Source organism: Rhinoderma darwinii, chromosome 5 (genome assembly GCF_050947455.1).
Source record: "Rhinoderma darwinii isolate aRhiDar2 chromosome 5, aRhiDar2.hap1, whole genome shotgun sequence".
Taxonomy (NCBI): Eukaryota; Metazoa; Chordata; class Amphibia; order Anura; family Rhinodermatidae; genus Rhinoderma; species Rhinoderma darwinii.
The window spans coordinates 73096033-73115087 of record NC_134691.1 but is presented as its reverse complement, the minus strand read 5'-3'; the positions used below and the strand labels follow the sequence as shown (position 1 = coordinate 73115087).

Below are 19055 nucleotides of genomic sequence, written 5' to 3'. Positions count from 1 at the left end.
CGACATAAAAAAAGTGAACAAAACCTAATCAAAACCTTTATGTGTGAATACACCATAATATTAACATTCTGCTCATATGTGTCAGTAGCCAGCAGTGTTACCACATGCATTGACTCCAGGGGCTTAACTGGGAAAGACTGAGCCCCATAGAGAACTTTTGACTGGCCCCCCTCCCCTGGGTGTCACACACAGAGCCCCCCTTGTAGATAGTGCCCCTCTGTAGATAGTGCCATACAACCCCCCTGTAGATAGCACCCCATCTCCCCTTGTAGATCGTGCCATACAGCCCCTTGTAAACAGTGCCATACAGCCCCCCTGTAGATAGCTCCCTCACTTCCTCCTTGTAGATAGTGACATACAGCCCTCCCTGTAGATAGTGCTATACAGCCCCCCCTGTAGATAGCGCCCCCACCTCCCCCTTGTAGACAGTGCCTCCTAAACAAAACAAAAAAACAACTTTATACTCAACTAGGCCCCGTTCCCGCAACGAACGGAGCTGCTTCAAAGCATCAACACCGACAAGATCCTTGCGTGGGCTGGCATAATCCAGTGACGTCATCACGCCGGACGTGGCCTGTGGCATAGAAAATGGCAGTGCAGGGAGATATCTCCCTGCTCTGCCATAGTGTTCAATAGTATCTGCACCCTAAGGACGCAGATACTACAGAATGTGGTGTCGCTACCGTTGTAGCAGCCATGGCGGCTGCTAGCAGCGCCACGGGTCATGGGGGGCCGGTACCTGCAGATAGCATAGGAGGCCTGAAAGATGCGCATTTCTAGAAAGTCAATCGGCTTTTCAAATGAAAAAAAAAAGTATTAAGTAGTTCGAATTAAGGATGAAAGAAGCAGGAGGTATTACAAACACTTAGAACACACATTTCAAATAGGTTTTTTAAAAATTTTGAATAAAAATGTCTATCATTGTGATTCTGTATACAGAGAAGCTATATCGTGCGCTAAGACATGAATCCGTCAGGTTCGCAGGACTGACGGGTTCAGTGACAGCGGGTCGCAGGATCCACCTGTAATCGATCACAACTAAGTTATGAACTTAGATGTGATCGATAGCAGCTCGATCCTGCATGTATCCGCTGTCACTGAACCCGTCAGTCCTGCGGACCTGACAGATACAGTTCTCAGGGCTAGATACAGCTGCTCTGTATACAGCATACAAAGCAGCTGTATCTCAAAAAGTAAAAATAATTTTTAATAAAGTATATTGAATGATGCACCAATCACACTGATCTCAGGACAAAACATTACGATTGCCAGTTTTTTGTTTTTTTTCATTAGTTACGTGTATGCGTTTTATAGAATTCATTGCACTTCCCCTTTAAAGCTGCTTGTTATTTAATTAGAAACAAGGTAATGTTCTTGAGTTTGGTATCATTGCAAATACAATATATTAAATTCAGGAAAGAAAATAATCAGAAACAATTACTTTGCAGTGTTTAAAGTTCAGGTTTCTGTCAGGCAATATACTACTTGATCACAAGAGGGCAGTACTGTACCTTTCTTTATTAGCAGCCAGGGAGCAATGGGAAATATTATCATAATTAATCAAGCTACGGTTTGTGTTCATGTACGTTATGGATGCACAACCCTTTATGGTCCAAGGGCCATAAACTACAATGGAGGCAGTCGCATATATGCTCGGGCATCTCTACACCTCATTTCCTCAAACATTTATGATATATCATATGGACATGCTATAAATGTCTCAGATGGAAAAACACTGAGCCATCTGGGTTAAACTGATCCACTGTGTTATGCCTAGCGCATTGCCTGAGGGTTTGCTACATGGCACATGGATTCAATAGTCAAAGATAAAGTACTAGTCATGGCCTGCACACAGTTAAAGTATAGATTGCTCCCTTAAATTCAACTCCACAGTACCCCCCATAAAAGTGCCAGGCACACAGTGCACCATTAACAAGGGTGGATTATAATTTGTCCAATGCTGCCTGCAATATCCAGTATCCTCCTGCAACAAGCTCTCCATTCTCTAATCCCAGGTTGGAGGACTTCAGTTATAATACGTCACAGCCCGCGCAGGCACGGAGACTGCTTAGGAAGAAATAATAGATGTCACCAGCGCATCCGCTTATTGGCTGTCTGTGCTGGTGACGTCTGTTGCTGCTGCTGCCAAGCAGTCTTAGTGCCTGCACGGACTGTAAATAGCTCTGACTTTAAAATCAGTAGCGCGCAGCTTAAGGGTATGTTTATACGGCAAACTAAAAATGGCTGTAAAATACGGAGCGGTTTTCAAGGGAAAACATCAAGCGTTTTTTACGGACATTTTTGGAGCTGTTTTTCTATTGACCCAATGAGAAACTGCTCCAAAAACGATTCAAGAAGTGACATGTACTTCTTTTTACATGAACATGTGAACATACCCGAAAAGCTACCCCTCCTAAAGGGGAACGTCCGCTCCACACAGACTACCTGAGATTCCACTTTAACGATCGGCAGAGCGCTCCTGAAACACTCCTTGCGATCACAGAGAGAGCTGTGTGTACAGTTATAGCTGCTCAGTCCTCTCTATCCCCTCTGCACTCATCTCTTTGATCAGTGCAGGGAGAGAACAGGAAGCTGAGCGATCAGTGTTGAGCTTCCTGTTACAGCCAGGACAAGGCTGAAGCCTGCAGAGGTGAGTAACCACAGGATTTCCCTCAGGTATGAAGATTACCCCTTCACTGCCCTCCAGTAGGGTCCTAAAACTAACCCTTTCCCTGCCCCACCACCAGGGATCCTAAAATACACAATTCCACCACCGTAGACCAGCAGGAAGTCTGACTTTAGAATTAATTTTTATTTACCCATATTAGCGAATTCTCAGTTAATAGAGGAGGGTCCTCTGTTTAGGATTTTCATCCCTTGGCAAGAGTGGAGAGTGATTACAAAGAGCGTCTATTGTTCTGGAGTACCTGTCCTGCATTACACAGACAACCCATTGATATGAATAGGCACTGTGTGTAATGCTTAGTTTCCCCCAGTGGTGGCGCTGCAGGGAAATGAAACACTTACTGCCAGGACTCCGCATAGAGCAGGTGGGTCCTTTGTGATCTGTTTATTGCCAAGGGACCCTTGTAGTACACTATTCCATGTAGTAAAAAAAACATATTTGCTAGTACTTTTGACTTAGGGCTGATTCAGACGAAAGTTGCGTTTTTGCGCGCGCAAAAAAAGCGGCGTTTTGCGCGTGCAAAAACCACTTGACAGCTGCGTGTGTCATCCGTGTATGATGCGCGGCTGCGTGATTTTCGCGCAGCCGCCATCATAGAGATGAGTCTAGTCGACGTCAGTCACTGTCCAGGGTGCTGAAAGAGTTAACTGATCGGCAGTAACTCTTTCAGCACCCTCGACAGTGAATGCCGATCACAATATCGAGAAACCTGTTAAAAAAAAAAGAAAAAGTTCGTACTTACCGAGAACTTCCCGGCCGTTGCCTTGGTGACGCGTCCTTGGTGACGCGCCTCTCTTGACATCTGGCCCCACCTCCCTGGATGACGCGGCAGTCCATGTGACCGCTGCAGCCTGTGATTGGCTGCAGCCTGTGCTTGGCCTGTGATTGGCTGCAGCTGTCACTTGGACTGAATTGTCATCCCGGGAGGTCAGACTGGAGGAAGAAGCCGGTAGTTATCGGTAAGTCAGAATTTCTTTTTTTTTTTACACGTTCATGTATATTGGGATCGGAAGTCACTGTCCAGGGTGCTGAAACAGTTTAACTCTTTCAGCACCCTGGACAGTGACTATCTCCTGACGTCGCGTACCGGAAATTTTTTTGCCGGGTTCGGCCAAAACGAGTTCGGCCGAACCCGGTGAAGTTCGGTTCGGTTGTCCGGGTTCGCTCATCTCAAAGACACTCCGTTTGGATGTTTGGAAACAGAAAAGCATGTGGTGCTTTTCTGTTTACATTCATCCTTTTGACAGCTGGTGAGCTGTTTCAGTCGGTTCGCACGGAAGTGCTTCCGTGCGACCTGCGTGGTTTTCACGCACCCATTGACTTCAATGGGTGCGTGATGCGCGAAATACGCGGAGATATTGAGCATGTCGCACTTTTTGCGCAGCGGACAAACGCTGCGCAAAAAGCACGGACTGTCTGTACTGCCCCATAGACTTGTATTGGTCTGTGCGTGGCGCGTGAAAACCACGCGGCCCGCACGGACCCAATACACGTTCGTGTGAATCCCCCCTTCAGGCGCTCTCCCAGGCAGCACTCCTGGTAGTAAGACTATGTCTACATGTCATGATTTTCTAAAAGCACAGCACAATTGTCATGTTTTGCTACAATTTTAAAGAAAACTGCACTGTTTCTTTTTGTAGCGAGATGACTAAAAAACAGCAAATATTTTATGGCTTTCATTGTACAGGATAAATAGCGTTTTATTTTTAACGCCTGATTTTAAAATGCACACATTTTGTGCCGCATTTTTTTACGGTTTTTATTTAGCAAGTGTAAAATCTGCATGCGTTTTTTTGGACAAACCCCTCGTTAAAAAAAACATTCCAAACGAACGGCACATTTTTTTTCCACCTGCCATGGATTTCAAATGAGGTTCAGATGCAGAAACCGCACGGAAAAAAATGCCTCTACTTCCCATTAAAATCAATAGAGGGAGATTTGGGGTGCTTTATGGCGCTGATTCCAATGCAGTTTCTGCACCAAAATGAGCGCCAAAAAGCACAGTGTAAAATGGGCCTAAGAGACAGAGGGGGCCACGTTTGAAATTGGCTGCAAACAATTTCATTATGTGTATTATAAATGGTGCAGGTATGTGCGCCACATGTATAGAAAGTTTAAGGGCTTGTCCACACACAACGGAATTGCTGCAGAAAATATCTGCAGCAATTACGTTGAAAATAGCAGACATTCCCCTGCTGCAAAAACGCACCATTTCCTGTGGTTTTTACGGCAGAACATAGTGCGTATTTTGCTGCATTTTTCACAATGCTGGGAGACGGCGACATCTCCTCTGAAAGACGCAGCAATTCAGTCCACTTTCCGTAGTAGGATTTGACATGCTGCATCACGAAAGATAAGCACCGCAGGTCAATTTCTGCTTGGAAATTTTATGCAGTGTGTGGATGAGGTTTGTTAAATCTCACCCACATTGCTGCTACTGTATTCTGCTGCATTTTTGCCATCTAAAATTCCGGACTGAAAAAACAGGGCTATTCCGCAGCGTGTGGATGAGCCCTAACATTATTCCATTAAACGGTATCATATATGTCAGACTGCTATTTTGTTTCTCTTACTAAGAGCAATAAAACTTTTTTTCATAAAACATTTTCAAATAAACTTGTATTACCAATAGTCTCCTATTTCACCAGCTCGGCCCTCCCGTCTCCCGCTACTAGCCATCTTATGTTAGTACCGCTTTTTAATTACAAGCTCTGCTTTAGTGACATATGCTTGTTAGGCTAAGTTCACACTAGGGTTAGTATACGTTTACCTCTCTTCTGTCAGAGGAAGAGCGGATCGAAAGATTGAACGGAAAGCAACGGTTCCTTTGGAATTACCAGTGATTTCAATGGTAATTTTGTTTCAGTTGCTCTCCGTTTGTCTCTGTTCGCTCGGTTTCTGTTTTTTTTCACGGAAGCAAAAGTGCAGTCTGCAGAACTTTTGTCATGAGGGCCGAGCTGGTGTAATGGGAGACTATTGGTAATACAAGTTTATATGAAAGTGTTTTATTTTATACTGAAGTAGGGTTGTCTTGGAAAATTCCTTCAGGTAATATTATATTTTGATACAATTTTATAAATATATTCATAGATAAGTGATGAACACAACAAATGAAACAGTAAGAATGCAGATTATTTATTTATATCAATGGCTTCATATGAAAGTCTATGAAATAATCATCAATATTTGTGGCACAGTGATAAAGTCTGCCAGTGGTTGAGGTCCTGTAATGTTCAGCGACGGTGGCAAATATTTTTTCGTATGCAATCTTGTTCCACCTCGCTTGGCACGATGTAAGGTGTTGGTGGTCATATATAATCAATGGAGCAGCAGCTTTACACAGTCTTGCAAGGAGGACAAGAAAAATGATGGACTTTTGCTTTTCGGCAGATCAGCACAAGTAAGGATGGATTTGGCACATTCAGGATAAATTGTTGCTTCTGTGCCCCAATCTTCCAGACACGGAAATGGGAATGTAGATCTTACTGATGACAATAAATAGATGAAGGCAGGCAGCAATATGAAGGCAGGCAGCAATATGATGGTAGGCAGCAATATGATGGTAGGCGGCAATATGATGGTAGGCGGCAATATGATGGTAGGCAGCAATATGATGGTAGGCGGCAATATGATGGTAGGCGGCAGTATGAAGGTAGACAGCAATTAGAAGGTTGGCATCAATTAGAAGGCAGGCGGCAATATGAAGGCAGGCGGCAATATGAAGGCAGGCAGCAATATGATGGTAGGTGGCAATATGATGGTAGGCAGCAATATGATGGTAGACGGCAATATGATGGTAGGCGGCAGTATGACGGTAGACAGCAATTAGAAGGTTGGCATCAATTAGAAGGCAGGAGGCAATATGAAGGCAGGCGGCAATATGAAGGCAGGCAGCAATATGATGGTAGGCGGCAATATGATGGTAGGCAGCAATATGATGGTAGGCGTCAATATGATGGTAGGCGGCAGTATGAAGGTAGACAGCAATTAGAAGGTTGGCATCAATTAGAAGGCAGGCAGGGGTAACTGATGGTATGGCACATGAACGAAATGGCAGAGAACAGTAGTAGCTGGTGGTCTTTAGGAGGGTGATGGTTAGATGGATTCGTTATTATGATGGGAGGTGCATTGCTGTACAGGAGGCGCATTGCGGTAATTATTTCTCCATGCTCGACACACAAATGGAAAACTATTAAAAAGCGCTTGTCCCTCAGCAGAAATTGGCTCTTTTAGGTCTTCGCTGTTTGGCGCAGGCACCTCCTCACTCATGCAAACATCGATGTCCTTCTTAACTGAAACTGGAGATGGCATTTTTCCAGTTTCTACTGCTGCCCAGTTGAGTGTTGAAAAGAAGCAGTGATTTTTTATTTTACCATTCACCCCTAGCCGAACCGACTGGTCTTTGCAGAGAAGCCTTGACATAAAATCAACGGCAGCATGGTCAGTTACTTTTCCATATGATGGTTCTTGGTCAATTACATTCTTTTTAATTTCTGCAATGGAATTTCCTTGGAATGGTTTAGAGCGGAATATCATATAATATAAAAGGACGCCCAGGGCGAACCAGTCAACGCCTGCATTATAAGACTGTCCCATAATCATTTCAGGAGCGCCATATCCAGGTGTTCCAGAATAATCTCTTGCATTTACTCTTCCATAAACGTCATAAAGAGCTAGTCCGAAATCTGTTATTTTTATATGGCCATCCCCAGTCAGCAAAATGTTATCCGATTTTATGTCCCGGTGGATAAATCCATTAGTGTGCATGAATTTCAAGCCACAAATTATCTCTGCTGATATAAATCTTATAACGTCCATGGGGAGCAGGTTTTCATTTATATATTCATGTAAGTTACCTCCACGGGCAAGTTCGGTGACATAATAGGCATAATTTTGAGTGTGAAATGCAGCATACCCACGAATTAGAAAGTTGCTTCTGTGAGCATATCTCAGGACTCGGTGTTCTACAAAACATTGTTTGAAGGCTATTAAGCCTCTCTTCTTGACGATTTTAAGGGCCACGCTTTCTTTACGTATGGAATCAGTGGCCAATATTACTTTACCATAAGATCCTTCTCCAAGGATACTATGAAGAATAAACTTATCCAGTGTAAGACGGAAAGTGATTCTCCTGTGTTTTATACTGGGGCCACAACCTTCATCTGAGATGTCATCCTTAAAGGGGCCCGGATCTTCCTGCTGTTTCCTTTTTTTGCCAGTTTCTCCCTCCTTCTCTACGTTTGCACTGCCTTTCACTGTATTAATCCAGCTTTGACCCACAGTATCCCTCTGCCTCTCTCTTATATGCATTTTTTTTTGGATGTTGTCAGAATGGTTTTTTATGTACTGCTTAATCTTTCCCCATTTCTTCTGTACAGCATGTAAGAGTGGACTATTCTCAGTTACCTTATTCTTGGCGAGATTTGCTTGACCAGCCTGCTCACCACATTTTTTAGAATCCATCTTTCCAACCTTTGGTGAAAGTTCTTTCTTCTTATTTGCAGTTTCCCCTTCATCGAAGGTCGTTTGCTTTCCTCTCGGACTCCAATCTCCCTTTATTTTGTTTGGAGTTGAATCCTTCTTTTTCTTTCCTCTCCTTCTGCCCCCCATGTTGTGTCAAAAGACAACAGAGCGGTTATCAAAAATATCGTAGTCAAAAGACAAAAATCCACAGGAATACTGTAGGTGAAGCCAATGGCAACTGAAGCTCAGGGACCTCAGCAGTTTATGGAACTCTGTGAAGGGAACTTAGATTGTGATGTCACTGGATGTCACGAGCCATGGCAACAAAATATTGTAGATATTGTATATGTAAATTCTCTAAACTAGATCTTATATTTCCCTACTACAGTGAAATCCTCAACTGCAATGTTTATTAGATGAAATATGAATTAAAATATTCAGTTTTGAACTACTTTAAATATTACACATGGAAAATGCATAAATAGCAGTTGCTTAATATTATGAAGTCAGTGGAATCAGTGATTAACCCCTTCCCGACATTTGCCGTATGGATACGTCATGGAAAGCTAGTGCTTCCCGCATTTTGCCGTATCCATACGCCAAATGCATGGCACCGGCTCAGAAGCTGAGCCGGTGCCTTCATCACCGGATCTCAGCTGTATCTTACAGCTGACATCCGGCTGTAATGGCGGGGACTGAAATTAGCTTAGATCCCCGCCATTAACCCCTTAAATGCAGCGCTCAAACGCGATCACTGCATTTAAAGTGTTTGCAGCTCATCAGAACCCCAGCGATGAAATTGCGGTGGTTCCGGTGGCCGCGATGGCAACCGAAGGCCTAATACTGGCTTCCCTGTCTGCCTAGCACGGAAGCCGTTCAGGACCCGCCCGGCGGCGGAGCCTGAACGGCTTCCGTAGCCGCCGGCAAGATGGCGCCGGCTCAGGTACTGACCCGGCGTCATCAGCGGTGGAAGTCAGATGGTCTCCTGCTCTGCCATTATGGAAGCCGATTAGGCCCCGCCGGGAGGCGAAGCCTAATTGATTTGCGGTCAGTGAATAACTGACAGATCTAATACATTGCACTATGTAGGTAAGTGCAATGTATTAGAAAAAAAAAAACCAGACAGTTGGAACTTCAGGTCCCCTAGTGAGACTTGGAAAAAAAGGGTAAAAAAAAAAAGTATAAAAAAAATGAAAAAAATACAGTTTGAAAACATAATAAAAGTTTCAAGTAATACAATAAAACACAATCGCCCTTTTCCCTTATCAAGTCCTTTATTATTGAAAAAAAGAAATAAACCATTCGTACTTGGTATCGATGCGACCGTAACGGCTTGAGCTATAAAAATATTTTATTATTTATTGCACGCGGTGAACAGCGTAAAAAAACAACGTAAAAAAACTATACCAGAATTTCTGTTTTTTGGTCACTTTGCCCTAAAAATATTGGAATAAAAAGTGATAAAAAAGTCGCACATATCCAAAAATGGTACCTGTAAAAACTATAGCTCATCTTGCAAAAAACAAGCCCTTATATCACTACGAAAAAGTTAAAAAGTTATGCTTCTCACAACTTGGCAACAGAAAAAATACATTCTTTTTACAAAAGTAATTTTATTGTGCAAAAAGTTGTAAAACATAAAAAAGTGCTATAAATTAGGTATCACCGCAATTGTCCTGGCCAGCAGAATAAAGTTAACATGTAATTTATAACGCATGGTATATGCTGTATAAAAAAAAACAAACTAAAATACGATGCCAGAATTGCAGTTTTTTGGTCACCTTGCCTCCCAAAAAATAGGATAAAAAGTGATCAAAAAGTCGCATGTAACCCAAAATGGTACCAATAATAACTACAGCTCGTCCTGCAAAAAAACAGCCCTCATACCACTACGTCTATGAAAAAATAAAATTAGTTAAGGCTCCAATAAGTCAGGAAAGAAAAATATGCAGTTGTGCAGGTCCGAGGGGAACATTTCTTCTGTTTCAAGAGGAGATTTATCAAGGCCCTAAAATTACCGGGAAGGGGAAGGCCCAAACATATCTGCTGGAAGCTACGGCGCTCTTATGTATTAGAAAAAAAAAATCAGACAGTTGGACCTTCAGGTCCCCTAGTGGGACTTGAAAAAAAGTGTAAAAAAAAGAAAAAAAAAAAGTTTGAATACATAATAAAAGTTTCAAGTAATACAATAAAACACAATCGCCCTTTTCCCTTATCAAGTCCTTTGTTATTGAAAAAAATAAATAAACCATACGTACTTGGTATCGCCGCGACCGTAACGGCTTGAGCTATAAAAATATTATATTATTTATTGCACGCGGTGAACAGCGTAAAAAAAAAAAACGTAAAAAAAGTATACCAGAATTTCTGTTTTTTGGTCACTTTGCCCTAAAAATATTGGAATAAAAAGTGATAAAAAAGTCGCACGTATCCAAAAATGGTACCTATAAAAACTATAGCTCATCTTGGATATGCGGGAAGCACTAGCTTTCCATGATGTATCCATACGGCAAATGTCGGGAAGGGGTTAATCACTGATTCCACTGACTTCATAATATTAAGTAACTGCTATTTATGAACTTTCCGTGTGTAATATTTAAAGTAGCTCCAAACTGGATGTTTTAATTAATATTTAATCTAATAATAAACATTGCAGTTGAGGATTTCAACAACACTTCCCAGTAAAATTCCCCAAACTGCAAAGGTGCGGAGTGTGGACCAAAAACGGGATAAGAAAGGACACCATTTATCAGTGCGACACCGGCCTGTGCAGAAAGGATTGCTTCACAGCGTAACACACATCTATGGATCATTTTGTTGATTTCTTACCCCATTATTATACCACCTGACTATGCCCCTGATGTAATCTGCCCAGCTCACATATGCCACCACATTATAAACGGAAACAACAGCAATACTCAAATAAAACTACTACCAAGCAAAATCCGCCCTCCAAAAGCCAAATGGTGCTCCCTCCCCTCTGAACCCTACAGTGTGCCCAAAAAGCAGTTTACTTCCACATATATGGCATCACCATACCCGGGAGAACCCTTTTAACAATTTTTGGGTGTGTGTCTCCAGCGGCACAAGCTGGGCACAACATATTTGCCACTGAAATGGCATATCTAGGGAAAAGTGTAAATTTTTAATTTGCACCATCCGCAGCGCAATCATTTATGGAAAAGACATGTGGGGTGAAAATGCTCACTACACCCCTTAATAAATGCCTTGAGGGGTGCAGGTTCCAAAATGGGGTCACTTCTCAGGGGTTTCTTTTATTATTTCACATCTGAGCCCTGCAATTGTGAACCAATACTTTGTAAATCGCCAAATTCCGCCTCAATTTTACATAGTACTCTTTCACTCCTGAGCTCGGTCAAATGTCCAGGCAAAAGATTAGGGTCACATGTAGGGTGTTTCTAAAACCGGGAAACACAGCATAATAATTAAGGAGGTGTCTGGGCATGGGGCGGTTTTCTCATACTTATTCCTCATGGTTGTCCTACAAGAGCCATAGTGCCGGCCAGTGTTTGAATGCACAGTTGACATTGGTGGTTCTGCTGACACGCTTTACTGTAGTCATTATCCTTCGAATGTTTAGGAAATAAATGCTGCAAATAAAGCTGTAAATCGAAGCCTGTAGTCTGCCCTCAATTCCTGCAGATCCGGCATGTGGGATATAAAATTTACTCAATGCCATTATGGGATAAATACCTGTTATAAGGGTGTTTCCATATGTGCATTTTGATGCTTTTTTTTAGCTAATGCCAGATTTGTATCATAAAATGAGGGGAAGTATATAGGAAAGATTCTACTTATCTTTTTTTTAATCCATACCTGATTTTGGTCTCGTAAAAATGGCATGTTTGAAAGCACCCCAAAAGGTTTCCACTAACATATTATGGGCTGGGGCAGAATAAGGAAATCATGGCCCCTGTGCTTTATTGAAAGTGTGGGTTCCCCCTATTCTACAGCATCAGATTTTTAAAGCCTTTTTGCTTCACTCCCTAAAAAAAATAAGTGTGGTGCCTAGATACAGTAAAAAGACTAAGTCTTATGCAAATATCCAGAACCAAACTCAATAAGGTAACAGAACAAAAGCTAATGCATACATATAATACCAGAACCAACTTCAGTTTTCTTATATGGTACCAGAACAATGCTCTGTACATCGATACAGTAACAAAACCAATCTTATTGAATATATACTGTACCATAGCAAAGCTCAGTAAATAGAACCAGTAACAGAACCAAGCTCAGTACATAATACAGTAACAGAACGAAACCTCAGTACATAGAACCAGTAACAGAACAAGCTCAGTACATAGATACAGGAACAGAACCAAGCTCAGTACATAGATACAGTAACAGACCAAAGCTCAGTACATAGATACAGTAACAGAACCAAGTTCAGTACACAGATACAGTAACAGAACCAAGCTCAATACATAAATACAATACCATAATCAAGTTCAGTACATAAATACAACACCAGAACGAAGCTCAGTACATAGATACAGCACCAGAACAAAGCTCAATACATAGATACAGTAACAGAACCAAGCTCAGTACATAGATACGGTAATATTAGTCATAAAGTGTGTACAGAACAATGACAAACTGCATTCAAATAATAGGGTTACACAATGTCTGAATATGGCTGGTGCTGTGCTGCGACCTCGTACCAGGTACCCACTGAGGAAGTGATATGAGCGCTGGGGCATGGCGTAGTGTGAGAGATTCAATCATAGGTAATGTACCCCTCTGAAGTTCATATGCCAATATTATTGTTTGCATTTATGGCATTATGCCACATTTTAGTGGGAGTTAGATAGATTGACTCTGAGTGAGGGATCTTTACCTCCTATATCACAGTGCAAATTAGATAATGATGTTTATGATTGCCACTCATGTCCTGCCACATGCACCCGCTGTCTTTTTTGGAATTATGCTTTATCTGCCTCTTTATGTCCGTTCATTTGTTTTAGGTCATTACAATAAACTTTTTATATTTTGTGTATATTTTGGTAGTTCAGCGCCCCTTTACTTCGTTTGGAATAGACCTCATATATGCGTTCTACTGTGTCCTATGGAGAAATCGCAGGCAATATGTAACTGTCACAGAAATGTCCAATTTAGATTGAAAATTTTGCGACAGTTACAAGCACGATGAAACTCATGTGTAAATGTTTTTCTTAGGAAAGAACAAGTGTGTAGCCCCAAACTTTATAGCACATTTGGGAGATTGAAGGGCAGCTCAAGGGTGTAATGTCCACAGCCACAGACCGTCGTTCTTACCTGCCCCCCTGACCAGTGCCGCACCTGCCATGAGGCGAGGTGAGCCGGCATTTTGAACCAGGGACGGACTGGACCAGGGGTAGAGGGCATGCCTTATTTTACTTACCTGATATGCCGCATGATGGGCACGTCCGTAAGAACACTCCTCTTCCTCTCTGACGCTGTACACAGCATGCACCACCAGAGAGTAGCAGGTCTGTAGAAGGAGCGGTCGAGCGCTCTCTCCTCAAGAAGAAAAGTGACGAGATGCACGAGGTGAGTGGTGGCCTGTATTAAAAACTGAGTGCCATTACCAACTGCTCAAAAGATTTCAAGTGTTTTCCCTCATATAAATCTGAGAGGGCTGTTACGCCTAGCGATTCCCATGTCTGCAAAAATACATGTGGGACTAAAGGTTGAAATGCTTGCAATGGTATATGTTCATTAGATAGGTACACCCAACGATTTGCGCATACCTTTAATTTCCAGCATTTCAGTGCATCAGATGTGGTTACCAAGAACACCTTAGACCTATCTGTCCCCACATATGTCGCGGCCATCAGATTACGTATGGAGGATCGGGGAAACATCTCATTTTCCAACGGGGCACAAAGTGACGTAGCCGTGGAGTTCCATAACGAACCTAACTGGTCTAAGATGGCAGCTGCATTATATGCCGTTACCTCTGGGACTCCCAAACCCCCTTCCTTAACCTTCTGATACAATAAAGTTTTGGCTACCCTCGCTCTTTTATTATTCCAAATGAACTGGAGAAACATATGTTGAATTTGAGAGGTGATGCTAGTAGGTATTAACAGTGGAATAGTCCTACAAAAATACAAGTATTTGGGAAGCAATAACATTTTAAACATTGACTCTAGCAATCCAGGATAACTGGAACTTATTCAGTCTTTCACACTCCAATCTTAAATCTGCTATTAGCCCTGAGTAGTTTTATCCCCAAGTATACCAACCCTGATTCTGCCCATGCCATATCAAAGTTGGACAAAGTGTGTTTCAATTGAGGCTCTACATGTATTGGTAACATCATGGACTTAGAGACATTTAATTTATAATATGATACTTCCGAAAACTTAGAAATGATGCTGAGTAGTTCTGTCAGAGATAGGAGGGGAGAAGTACAAGTCACAATAACATCATCCGCATATAATCCGATTTTGTGTTCTCTTCCCCCCACCCGTATACCCGAGATATTTTCAGAATTTTGAATCATTTCTGCAAATGGTTCCATACATAGGGTAAAAATTAGTGGGGATAGAGGGCACCCCTGCCTAGTCCCATTAGTGATGTTAAAAGATCCATGTTTTACCAGTATCTCCAGATACGACATATGATACAAACAATTGCCATCCCAGCTCAACCTACAAATCTTTCCTCATATCACAAATTCCTGTTTAAATGGCAAGGTCACAGTAAGGGTTTAGCTTGTAGCTACGATCTAATTTTGAAAAAACTGTCCTCGGGGAAGACAGAAGATATATTACGATGGGAACGGGAGATGGGGTCTACGTTTTCCATGGCACAATGGCTGAAGGCCTCTAGTTGGATTACTCGTCATTCCAAATGTGTTAACCATATTGAACTCACCCGTAAAATTCACATGAGATGGCACCTAACACCTTCCAGATGTGCACATATATTTCAAAGCAGTTCCAATGGCTGCTGGAGAGGATGTGGTTGCTTGGGATCCACCTTGCATATGTGGTGGTCCTGTCCCAAGGTGGGGGAAATGTGGAGGGAGGTATTTCGCCTCATACTAGAAATTACAGGAGAATCTATGCCGTTCTGTCCGGAATTGGCTATTCTAGACATTGGTTTGGAAGACATAATGGCAGAGCATCGGGTAATAGTACACCATGTTTTCATTGCTGCTAGAATGGCAATTGCCAAGTCCTGGAAATCAACTATTTCCCCTTCTTTATCGGAAGTGATAGGCAGGGTAAATGTAGCATGTCACCATGAATCCATGCTATTACAATCTCCCTCTGGTTATGCCAAGAATTCACGTTATTGGGAGCTTTGGGTAAATTCGAAGTATTACACCTAAGTGAAGAAATGTATCTGGTAACATGACGTAATTAGTTTTAACATTGGAGTGAAAATGGCATAGCAAAGTTGTCTGTTGTTTCTTGTTTATGTATATCCTTCAATGACATATCACATGTATGTATTATTGTATGCAGGTCCGTGTTCTAAGATCAAGGATGGTTTATACTGTTTGAAAAAAAAATTAAAAACTGTTCAATAAAAATTTATTGATTTAAAAAAACTGAGCGCCATTTACAGCGCTCACGCTCCTGCCTTCACTAATTTAAAAGGTGTCGGTCAGCCATAGCTGGGGGACCATGACCCGGGAGTATACTGCAAGGGAGGTCTGGGGATTTTACCAGCAGCCAAGGGCTCTGTGGGGGGGAATAATCCACCCCATAGAGCCCTCACGTTACTGTAATGGAAGGATAGGGGGGGGGGGTTTATTTTTATTTTTTTATTAACTATTTTATTTAAATTTTTATAAACAAACACAAACTAACTGGTATATATATCTACACTACCGCTAACAAAAAAAGAAACCGCTATTGCTATATATTATGTGTGTGTGTGTATATATATATAATTATATATTCCCTACCTGCCTATTCTAATATAATAAAAGATAGAAAGATAGAAAAAAAGATCGATGGATAGATTGTATAGATAGATAGAAATATATCTATACAGAGAATGCAACAGCCAGGGCAGAGGGCTGTCTGCACGTGATCGCTCGTGTACACTCTCTGAAGTGCCACCATAATTAGTCTATACGGCGGACTTCAGAGACCCTGACCGCTGGCCGTAAAAACACAGCCAGCGGTCGGGAACCTGTTAAACGAGAGGTGTTATAATTATTTCATATTTTTTTTTTTATGGTTTATTGAAGTTTTACTTTATGTGCCTATTGTTTCTAATTATTTTAATATGTTCCCTAAAGTAACTATTTATTCATATGTTTGTACTTTTGTGAGGGCAGCCATCTTTATTTTTATTTTTCATACTGCTAATTTTTGTTTTGCAGGTTCCGCTGGACCATTTGGACTAAGTCGTAGATTCGTTGGACTACTTTGCTGATTTAAAGTGTAGCTAAACGTTCGATAAACTTCTGACATGTCATTGTGACATGTCAGTAGTTTGGATTGGTGGGGGTCCGAGCACTGAGACCCCCACCAATCGCTAGAATAAAGCAGCTGAAGTGCTTGTGTGAGCGCTCAGCTGCTTCGTGTCTGTTCTGCTATTTCCAGAAAAAAAAGTATCGGTGTACGGACTTAATACAAAGTCTTAATACAAAGTACACTGATACATCGGCTTTCCGGAAAAAGCCGAACAGACACGAAGCAGCTGAGGGCTCACACGAGTGCTTCACCTGCTTCGTTCTAGTGATTGGTGGGGGTCTCCGTGCTGGGACCCCCACCAATCCAAACTTCTGACATGTCACTATGACATGTCAGAAGTTTGTCGAACGTTTAGCTACACTTTAAGCTTTTTTTCAATCAAATGGTTAAAGTGGATTGTGTGGAAGAGTTATTTCAATAGAACTTTTTTTTTTTAATGAAATACTTAATTACCGCCTTAGTAATGGCAGTTGTTTGATTGAGAGCGTCCATTACTAAGAAGGGGCTTAGTGTTAGCCAGTAAAAAGACTAGCACTAACCCCCTATTATTACCCCGGTACCCACCACCACCAGGAGTACCGGGAAGAGCTGGGTACGATCCATTACCATCTGAAGTGCAGGGTACTGGGGTGGCCGCAGGCTGGTACTATCAGGCTAGGAAGGGCCAAAAACCATGGCACTTCCCACCCTGGTAATGCTAGGCTGCTGCTGCTTTATTGTATCTGGCTGGTTATGAAAAATGGAGGGGATCTCACATAATTTTTTTTCAATTTATTTTGAAAAAATGATGTGGGGTTCCCTCTATTTTTCATAACTAGCCAGATACAATAAAGCAGCTGCAGCCTAGCATCACCAGGGTGGGAAGGGCCAAGTTTTTGGGCCCTTCCTAGCCTGATAATACCAGCCTGCGGCATAACCGTCGTTTCAGATGGCCAGGTACTGAATCGTACTCGACTCTTCCCGGTATCCGTGGTGGCAGTGGGAACCGGAATAATAATAGGGGTTAATGATAGGCTTTTTACTGGCTAATGCTAAGCCCCAGCCTTAGTAATTGAACACTCAATCAGACAGCAGCCCTAAGGCCATAATAAAGTATTAAAAAAATCAGACATAAGAATTGTATTTTTTATTGAAATCAAAACTCCCACATGCAACCCTCTTTCACAATATTTAAAAAAAAAAAAAAAAAAGTAGATCATCAAAGTAGTCTAATGAATCTACGACGTAATCCAAATGGTCCAGCGGAACCTACCAAAAAAAAGTTAGCAGTATAAAAATTTTCAAAAACGTACATTTGCCACAATAGAAACTATAGGTCAAGGAAAAATAATTCCCCTTCATGTAACTCTGCTACCTATCAACTGAAAAGTCATCCGCCCGAGGGAAAAATGTTTCCCCATGGCGGAGTACAAGAAAGTCTAATTCCCAGGTGAGGCTTTCTTGTACTCCGCCATCAAGAAACATTTTTCCTCCTGGCGGATGATTTTTACACAGCGGTATTAGTAGCAAAGTCGCCAATTGCCCAGTGCCCCCAGAATGGGCCGCTACTCTTGAGCCAGTGCTTGCCCCCCAGACTAAAATTTGCCAGCCAACCCCTGGCCATTGGCTCCCTGCTCCGCCGTTTGCTCTTGTAGGCCACAGCCTGGTTTAGGCCTGAGGCCTGCAAGGGATCGGGAGCACGCTGATGACGTCAACTGCTCTGCACGATGACGTCACTGCATCATGCAGTCCACGTCGGGCCACGGAACTCCATTAAAAATCATATGTCAATTAGGTAATAAAAAGGGGGCACAGAAGATGTGTTAAACCATTTTCAGTGTTAATGCTGCGTTGTTGATCTATGATACTAAAGTAATACAGTAAGTAGAATTCTTTAAATATTTTCTATACATTAAACAGCACTTTAACAAATAAACAACAAATGTTTTCCTATTTAAAAAAAATTATATACTGTGTGTTTATTATGCAAAGCTAGTAATGACGAAAACTCTGATAGATTGGGGGGGGGGGTGTCTTTTTATAGTTCGCCTCAGGCAGCAGAGGGGCTAGGTTCACCCCTGCCCCTGATGGCCACGACCATTGACGAGTGAGTGCCAAGCGGCATCTCCCTCCTGAGAGACGCTGGCACTCACTTCCACATCACTGCACTGGTTCCCGTAGTGTGCACACTTGCGCCCGGCCTTAAAGGGCCAGTGCACACACATGAGTAAAATCTGTGATTAGCCTATGATCACCCTGGACCAATAAAAGGGCTTTGCCCTTCCACGCATTGCCTGAACGTTGTTGTGTTTACCCATGTTAGTCTTAGCAAATGGTCGCTTAGTGTTATCCTGTTCCCGTTGTTCCCGTGCCCTGCCACCTGTATCCTGTATCCAGTGCTATATTTGTTCCTGTGCCTTAGACTGTTAGAGTCGTGTTGTGCCACATGTCACGCCTGCTGATATACACCACGTCTGGTGTCT

General features: G+C 42.2%; 2 protein-coding genes across 4 annotated transcripts in view; both read right to left on the bottom strand.

Moving 5' to 3' along the window:
- The window catches only part of C5H8orf34 (chromosome 5 C8orf34 homolog), a 392453-nt gene that overhangs the window by 166159 nt on the left and 207239 nt on the right, over window positions 1-19055 (bottom strand). The gene's annotated exons all lie outside the window — the stretch shown is intronic.
- On the bottom strand, window positions 5801-8363 carry LOC142652599 (protein kinase C delta type-like). The gene has a single exon (XM_075828254.1). The coding sequence runs from the start codon at window positions 8294-8296 to the stop codon at window positions 6782-6784; it is 1515 nt and encodes a 504-aa protein (XP_075684369.1). The 5' UTR covers window positions 8297-8363; the 3' UTR covers window positions 5801-6781.